General features: G+C 33.3%; 1 protein-coding gene across 2 annotated transcripts; it reads left to right on the forward strand.

Annotated features, from left to right (window-relative positions):
* The first annotated feature begins 1,945 nt into the window (after positions 1-1,945).
* Positions 1,946-9,569, forward strand: LOC107226271 (CDGSH iron-sulfur domain-containing protein 2 homolog). 2 transcript variants are annotated; one of them, XR_006904104.1, is made up of 5 exons: positions 1,946-2,121; positions 2,291-2,385; positions 2,551-2,667; positions 9,053-9,194; positions 9,255-9,569. XR_006904104.1 is itself a non-coding variant. In XM_015667032.2 (4 exons), the coding sequence occupies exons 1-4, from the start codon at positions 2,025-2,027 to the stop codon at positions 9,137-9,139; spliced, it is 396 nt and encodes a 131-aa protein (XP_015522518.1). In that variant the 5' UTR covers positions 1,947-2,024; the 3' UTR covers positions 9,140-9,569. The 2 variants fall into 2 exon arrangements, 1 of the variants encoding a protein (XP_015522518.1); XM_015667032.2 differs by having other exon boundaries at positions 1,947-2,121; positions 9,053-9,569.

A 9,569-nucleotide genomic window follows, 5' to 3' on the forward strand; every position in this document is an offset into this window, starting at 1 on the left:
AACATCTCACTTTCGACAATTCACTATCATATTGAACTATCGATTTTGGTAATAGATCGCAATCAATCCTCTTGTCACTACCTTCCATCATGCCGTTTAAATAACATCTAATTGTAAGCTGAAAAGGTTGTCACTTATTTGTAAGTAATTTTGTAACATCGCTCTCCTATAACTTAAATTCCATTTCGAAACCTTGTAATTTTGCCTTTTCTAACGTATCTTTTATATATTAATTGATAATATTTAATCTACGTCATAAACTAATATAGTTTTATGCAACCGAATCCTCATGAACATGCTTCCCTCAATAAATTAACAGTGGATGGTTCGGAATAATAAATAATACCTACATTTAGAATTTAGTAAAAAATTTTACTAATCAATACACTATCTAAAGATAAATAAAAGGATGTTTAACAAAACCATTCTGTATCTTTTTAGCCTGAAGATGGTCGGCGGGGCCCGACCGAAACATCGATTTTACATACTGTAAATAAATTTTAAATTGTTTGATCTTCACTCGACGAAACTAACGACTGACGTTACCTTAAGATGGTAACCTTCGATATTCTTCTTATTGTAGGTGGCTACAAATCACATACATCTTTTTGAGCAACCTTTTCAAAATTTTCCACTCCACCTTTCGGACACGTAATAATGTATTCAATTCTCACTTCATGAAATTAGATAAACGTGCAACAGTACAAAGTATAACTATACTCGCTTCAATTTTCTTTGATGCGGAATAGCAGATTATAACTGTAAGTATCTTTTGATAACGGTAGTACGTGCGGCCCACCGGATAAAAATTGACTTTATGGATAATGTTGCGTTGGAAACAGGATTTAATAATCTGAAAGCTTTCGGATTATTCCCCTTGAAAATCAGTTATTGACAAACAACCGTTGATTTTTCAATAATGTTATTTATATAATTCTGAACACTTATACAGAATTTGGCCTGTGGGAAACAGATTTTTTCACGTCCTTTTTAGCACTTTGAAAAACTATGAATTGCCAATAATTAATATTCAGCATTTCAACAATTGAGAACAAAAATATGGTTTGATAAGTACGTCAATATTATGCCGAAGGTGAAATAATTATTTTAGCAATTTTTCATCACATTTCTAAAACGTTGTATTACTGAATGACAATGTTAACAGCTTATCAAAATATAACATAAATCCACAAGACTTTCATTCTTCATTCCAGTTAATTTGTTACTTACCTCGTGATAGATTCAATTTCCTTATTAATTTTTATATTCATTCAAGAACTTGCATAATTTTTCTTAATAAAAACCCGATTAAAGCTTCTAAATTTTGGAAAAACTCATAAAATATGTCTTCGACACATCTTCAACATACTTCCAGCAAAGAAAAAAGTGTTTCGGAATTTTTTGGTTATTTTCAAAACTTGAGACATTGAATTCTTTCAATTCATAATTTTAAAAGTACTCAACAAAGCAGAAAAAATTCTTCATAGGAACATTCTTGAAACGATTAAAACTAGAAACAAAGTAGCTCAAAATTATTTCATAATATTTGCAGCGCAAAGTTGATGTCGTAAAAAACTTTGAAAAAATAAATTGAGCATCTTAGGGAGATTCGATATATTCAGGTAAATATAAACGATACAGGTTCATATATTTGATTAACATTTATTTTTTCGTCGCATAATTTCGGCATACATAATATTTCTTGTACGGGATTTTCTCAAATTTTTAGTTTCATGATGACGACGGTATGTTACCAACGTCTTGCACGCGATAGTTGTTGGTTATGAAGAACTTCTTTTACCGACGTGGTCAGTTGCTTGGTTGATAAGCGCGAAACTGCTAATACCCTCAAACCCGGCCAAACCCGGCACACTGTTACGCAAAATAACCTAGGGGTATCAGTCCTTATGTAATACTCTATCTCGCTTGCACAGTGACGAACGTATTCTGTGCACTACTTAGATAGGAAACACGCGGTCCATTCTCTTATGTCGATGGGTAGCAGTAGCAGCCAGTAAGGCAACATGGATTCCGTGGCAAACCTCGTTAAGGTTTCAGTTCCAAATTATTTGGCTGGATTACCGATTCCATCGTCGATCGGAGGATGGTTTCGACTGGGAGGTATTTATTACTCATTGCCAGTCAATTATACAAAAAATAAAGAACCATTGCATGATTGTAGCCGATGACAGTTTGTCTGAAGCACGATTACTGACAAGTGTTGCATTGCATTGCGAGAAATGGGAAGTTACCGTTCGAAATGCAGTAATCTTGCTGTTTCTATTTTCAGTTCGCGACTGGTTATCACTGATACCGCCAACTGCCCTGATGGCCGGAATCGGTTTCATGTCATACAGGGCGTTTTGCCCTCATGGAAGGCCACCGGTAGGTAAAATTTAATGAAGTCTGAAGAAATATTTACGGTAAAACGTATTGCTCTATCCGACATTGAGCAATTTCCTCTCGCTTTAATTCATTTTATTCTTGTTGCGTATCCTTGACTATTTTACTTTCCAATATACGTCATTATACATGGTATTTACTTTTTAGCCCTCCAGTCACATAAATCCTAAGATAAAGAAGGACTCCGCCAAGGTTGTCGACTCCATCGATGTAGAAGATATTACTGAAAAAGCTGTTATGTGCCGCTGCTGGCGGAGTGAGAATGTGAGTCGATTATGTTAATTGAGAATTTAGAAGAATATAAGTTATAGTTATGCTTTCTGTGGCAATGATTATTCAATTAGCATGTACCAAAAATTGCTGTGATAATCAAAAATTCAAACGGAGAAAATTTGGATACTGATAAGATATATGTTCAAATCACCTGGAGTCTAGAGGGTGTTCTAGAACTGAATTCAGAAATGTAAGTGGATAATAAAATAGGTCGAGTTGAGTTAATTAACCTTCACAACTTGCAGTATTCGAAACGCCATTTGCAAGATACAGGTGGTTAAAGAGTCGCATTAATCCAATCATATGTTTGATTCGATGCGTTTGTTGAGCTCGATTCTGCATCAAAGCCAGAGGACGTAATTTTAAACACTTCTTGTAAGAATTGGTTTTTGTAAGCAAGTTGGATATTGAGAGTACTTTTGTTTGGAAATTTCACATTTGTGAATGTAGACTCGCATCAGCCATTAAGTACATTTATCAACCAGACTGCTGACTAAATATGCTGGTGCCAAGTGCGATACTTTACACTAGTCATGTTTTGTGAATGCTACTTCAGAGACCATATTGTTTTTCAAGGTACATTTACTCTCCTTGACCCCTATATTACTTTCTTGAATCTCTGCATTTAGTTCTGGGACACCTTCTATTTGTACATGGTAATAGAATATCTGTTTGATAATTTGTCACGTGGCAGCACTGTTTAAAGAACTACCTGTGCTGTAAAATCTAAACCTTATGTCTATAATTTTTCACAATGATGATAACTTTTCTTTTCCTTGGACACTTCTAGAAATGATAAATTATTGAGATGCCTTACACTTTTTAATGAAAATATTCAAGAAATTGGTTTTTTCCCCGGCAGTCGTATACCTTGTCTCTGTTAACATTTGATCGTTAATGAAATTTACTCTTGGATGTATACTTCTAAATAGGTACAGATTTTTATAAAGAATTGGTTAATTGCAGTTTGAATTTACTTCTGAGAATATTTGTGGAAAAATTTTTGGTACTGTTTTATATCGTTAAGTGCTTTGAACAATGCGAGTTCTGTGGAAAAATTTACAATGGTAGGTTTATCCTGTTGAACTCAAAATAACCCTAGGACCCTACATATGGGTACCCTAACCCCACATAATTCTTGCAGCCTGCTAAAATCATTTATGTTTCTTTGTTCAATCGAATTTTTGACAATGAAATATTCATACTAGATTTTACTTGCATATACTGTTGTATCGAATGAGAAAAAAAAACCTCCTACGACAAACATTCCGTTAGCAGGGTTGATTTGAAGTTCTGGGGCGTGCGTAAGCTATGTGTAGGTTATTTGTTTCATATAGATAGTGTAGGGCCCTAGGGTTAAAAATTAATCCAATCTCCGAAATTGTTTTCTGAAATTTTCAATACAGAATCAGTGATTTACAGTACCTAAATATTAATTTATTTATATTGTAAAATCAGTGTGATTATAATGATCAAATCAAACTCCGGATCATAATCTCAACAGTATGAGAATATTTGATTGTCAATTGTCTGGTTTGTAATTTGATAAGTTACGTATTTCATGAACTGCATCGCCAACTTCAGTTCTTGTACTATTTTTATCTTGATGTCTAGATAGCGCATAAAAATAATCTTTGTGACAAGCTTTTGACAAATTTATACTAAAATTATGATCTCAAAAAGTTTTTAAACATTTACTTGTTTATCATCAATTGAAAAACACCATGCATGATTCATTTAAATTCAAGTTTCTTTGAACAGATTAAGGTAATCATTAATATAATACAGAAGGTTTCAAAACCATCCAATTTTAGATTTGTTGGAAAAATGTTGATTACGCCAAATCTAAATTTACCTACGATAAGGCACTATCATTTTAGGAGTTGTCTAAACTAGATTTAATCTGAAAAATATAGAATTAATACATAACGTAGCGCCATTTGATCAATTACCCTACTGGTTGATAAGCTTTGCAGCATAGAATGTTGTTTACTATGTAACAGTTGGACCCGGTCGTATTTAGAGGCTATTACTTGCGTTATCTCTTAACAGCGACGTTACTGGATCAACACCCAGGAGGCTTCACCGCATTTCAAAAGATAAGATCTTAAACGAACTCCAATGATTCAAGTACTTTCCAACAACTCACATGTATTGCATCATTCGACTTCTTTTATTGCTAACATCTAATTCCGTGAAAATTGAGATTTGATCAATCTGAAAGCAACAGGTCGACTTTGCAGCAAAATACATTCAACCTCTTTTCGGCAGAATCATCCTTTTCTAAACAAGAGACTGATCCCGAGATTAATCAAATGTTCGAATAATTTCCACGACTGTAAATCAACTGATTATTTTCAATCTTACTGACAATGAGCATTGCGACATTTTACAAAGTTCTAATATAATCAGAAATTGCGATCGTAAACGAAGGTTTCAAATGAGGCGATATGAGGTGTTGAATGTTTCATTGCCCAATATGAAGCATGATCGTGAAATTTCCAAGTATCACATTGAAATAACAGATGTTTATTTATGGTACCAAACTCTTTTCGAGAGACCAGATCCCCAATTAAACCGAAATTTTTTTAATGACTGTTCTGTTAAAGAAATTATTTCGAAATGAAATTAGTGGATAGAATTTGAAATAATTGAAACGACTTTAAATAAGCTGACAATGTCCGTGATTCCATTTGAAATAGTTGGAGAGATTTCAAGTCACAAAGTGCTGCGAAATTGGCACCAAATGTTACATTACATAACACCGGCCCTGAATTTACGTGAAGTTAGCATATCAACTGTCAAATAAAAATAAAACGGTGTTATTTTTGCATGCAACCGAGTTCTATAGTTCCTGATACATATTCATGATGGTTCTAGAGATTAAACCCAAAAAAGTTCATCAAAAATAAACCTGAGGTCTTTTCGCATACAGCCAAGTTCTGTAGTTCCTGATACATTGTAGTGATAGTCCAGGCGATTTAACGCAGAAAAGTTGACGATAGAAAAATTATTTACCAACCTCTCGTAGGAATTTTATAGTGTCGCACTCTAAATAACCGTTATATGCCGGCTCGCCGTATTTTTATTTACACAAGTTCTCATAAGTTCCGGCGGAGTTGTATCGTGTCCGAGGTTTTTCTGAAACAGTTCCGTCGAAAGGTGTTTTTTTTTTTTTTTCAACAGTTTACAACAATTTGGTAACATCGAATTTGCGTCGTTTTAGCTTCGCTTCATTTGCTCGAGATTTTTCAGAAATAGTTTCGTCGAAATACATTTTTTTAACAATTTTTTATTTCTCCAATTTCATTTTATGTGAAAGTTCCAAATTAATAAAAAATATTCCCCGAATAAAAGTTTGTTACGGATTTGATGTTCACGTGAGAAATTTTACAAAAATCCAAATAATTGTAAGTATAATAATTCGTCAAACATAGTCACTACAGTAGACTAGTTCTGATATGTTACACATTATCGCGGTACCTACATGTCGAAGTAACTGTAACGTGTGAAAATAACATTCTTTTTCGACTTATTGTTAGTCAAAACTTTAGACCAAGCGCTCTTCATTTACGAATAACTCGACGCCTCTTACAAGTAGCATGATTCAGATTTCTTACGAAAACATGTTGTGATAAAAGCATGTTGTGGTTTTTATCGCGAAGACTAGCACCTTTCGATTTTCATCGCGAAAACTAGCATGTTTCGATATTTATTGCAAAAACTAGCACGTTTTAATACAGATTAGTAAAAGTGTAAGTAATGCTCGGTATAAAAATCTAAAAAAAACTGATTTAGTCATCTCCAATAATACGCAATAGTTGTTACACTCTTGTAGAAAGATTACGCATAGTTTAGGTAAGGACTACTTGATATAGATATAATGAAAAATACATATTTATATTGATAAAAAGTCTGGAACAAATTTAAAACATCTGTGACGAATCTGTAAAAAAGCATTTATTTTTCTAATATCTGCATCGACAAATCAATTTTGAAGATAGTAAGTTTATTTTCTCGCGAAAAAATACACTTTTAACCAGTTAAAACTGCTAAAATCATTATACAATTATGAGGATAAAACTGAACTACATTTTTCTATTTGAAAAAGATTAACATGTTTAGCTAACTTCGGCTTCATCCAAATCGAAAAATCAAGAAGGATAATAAAGATGAATATTAGAACTTACTCAAAAACTCGAAATAGACAGACCCGATTTTTATATTGTTTGATATATGACGTAACGTATTACGAAATTACCGGCGTTTTTTTTTTTTTTTTACATAAATTGTTGTAATTTGATACATTTTCAACAGAAAAATTTTGCGATGGACTCTAACGTATACGATTAGGATATTGTATATTTAATAGAATGTTCCAGATTAGTGTTATGGGGATATTTTTTATACGTAATGCATTATGTGCACGTCACAACATTAAACAAAGCTGCAGAGCACACTGAGAAATCTTATCTTTAATAACTAACATGATAGGAAGAAAATAATACTTGTTCATAATCTCACAACTCGATGTGATAACGTGGTACAGTTTTTTTTTTTTAGCTCACTTAGTTGATTTGACTGCCTTATTTCAATCAACATTAGCATGCTCGACTGCCAATTATGGTTGCTAGCTCAGCTTCGGGGCTATTTTTAATTACTTCGGATCATTGAAAATCATTACTATTACTAATTTTGTCTTAAAAACATGTGAAATTCACATATTTGAATCATAAATATTTTTTTCTCAATCAATACTTACAAATATTTTTTGAAATCAACAAAATTCAAATGGAAATATATTAATGACGTAAGGGAGAGTTGCGTAAAACGGGGATGTACTGTATTTTATACTAATAGAGTAGTGCTATCTATCGGTCGACTCTACAGGCTTGTTCTGAAAGTCATTGGTTCGTTTTTAGCTATGCCTAATGAAAATAAACACCAGACACGTATGTGGAGAGCCATTATGGGTTTTGGTTAGCCCTGTGTGTAAGGATGCTGGGTAGCGTGAAAGCTTGGATTATAAAAAAGAGACAGTATACCTTTGAATGCATGTACTTTCCTAATAGGATCAGGCAAAATTGGGAGCTTCGGTGCAGAGTAAAATGGGGATATTCGCCCGCGTATATTTTTGCGCTATCAATGCTGTAAACGAACAAAGTCAGGTTATTGAACCAAAATAGATTATTCATCGATTTCAAATGCCTAGTAATTATAAAAGGAAGTCGAACCAGCAGTCTTAGTCCGAAGATTGTTCTAGTGTTGACGACGCTTGTACCATAGACTATGTTTGTGACTATCGTGATCAATATAAATAAATAGCGTTTTTGTAACTTTTTCTCGATTTTAAGTGTAACTTGATTCTCCAATATCTCATTCCAACTTTAAATAAATAGCAGTTTTGATCATTTTCCTATAATCCCCATCTTAGAACAATGGGGATTCTTGCACTCGACGATAAGATAATTTTTTTTGGTCCAATGATAAAACATTCGAAATGTTCCTGTTAAATAGCCAGATAAAGGCCTAAAGATGACGGACACGAGTAGACGATGTCCCATTAATCGAAATAGCCAAATTATATCGATTCTCCCACTAACGTCTCCGTCTTATTCGATTCTCCCCTACTCTACAAAATTAACCCTAGTCACTTACATCGGGTCCAGTTGAACCCGACACCGACTTTAACGTACAGTTTTAGCCAGCGCGCTTGAATCAGGGTTGTTTATGCAAATAGAATAAAAATGATTTTGAAAATCTTTTAGTATGAGAAATCCCATGTATGTATTGTGTATTTTTTCACTTTTTCCTTCAAGAATTTCTTCCACATCCCCCATCGGTTTTTTGCTAAAACTAACATTGGAGTCCATTTTTGAATTGTTAAATTTTGTATGAGAAATTTGTTCAAATCGTAACTACACAACGTAATGTTATTGACTGTGGCCTGAGTGACCCCGTGTAAGTAATGTAGAAGTTTTTATAGGTGCAGGTGACTAGAGTTAATAACAACAGAGTTTAGTTTTACCCAGGATCCTGTGAGGTTATTAAAAATTGATAGTACGGAATTCATGCAATCACGAAATGTTGTGACTCTTGTTCTTTCTACATATTTCAAAAGATACCATTGTTTAAAAAATTCATATTTGTGGTCATATGTAGAAATTAGATAGTTGAAAAAAACTACTGTAACTGAATAAATGTTTTCCGCTCATCAAAAAAACTTTCTAGATCTATGTAATAGTTGTATTAGCAAAGTTTAATTTCCCCGGGCTGACTGCAAATTGAAATCGTTTATCTGGGCTTAACATAAGCAAAACTCTACATATATTTTTTTTTTACACTCATTGATTAAGAGGTGTATTTGTTTTTACAGTGGCCGTACTGCGACGGCGCTCACGGACGGCACAATAAGGAAACCTGTGACAACGTAGGACCTCTTGTTATCACAAAGAAGAATTAGGGACTTTTTAACAAAGTACTGAAAATCAAGGCCCATTACGCACAGGGACATGCGAGTATGTTATCATATAAGTAGTTAATTACATATATCGAGTCATATCTCTTACCCTTTACAGACAGTATATCTCATCATACAAGTCATTGCAACTGATCAATCAGATTGACCAGAATTATAAAGAGAGAGTTGCCAAATACAGGGAAGAGACTTAATCACTATATTCAGCGAGAAATCTTCGAAATTATCATTTTACGCAACTGAGTTTACTAGTTGTCATAATATCATCAGAAAAACTGTACACGTAAGAAATGAACGGACGAAATTTGTAAATTTTTTGATATTCATTGTTGTCTTCTATTTTTGTTGCGAAGTATCCTAGAAAAGTTGTATATCTGCTGTATTAATTTATGAATAAATCAGAATATATTCAATA

This window comes from Neodiprion lecontei, chromosome 4 (assembly GCF_021901455.1).
Source record: "Neodiprion lecontei isolate iyNeoLeco1 chromosome 4, iyNeoLeco1.1, whole genome shotgun sequence".
NCBI lineage: Eukaryota > Metazoa > Arthropoda > Insecta > Hymenoptera > Diprionidae > Neodiprion > Neodiprion lecontei.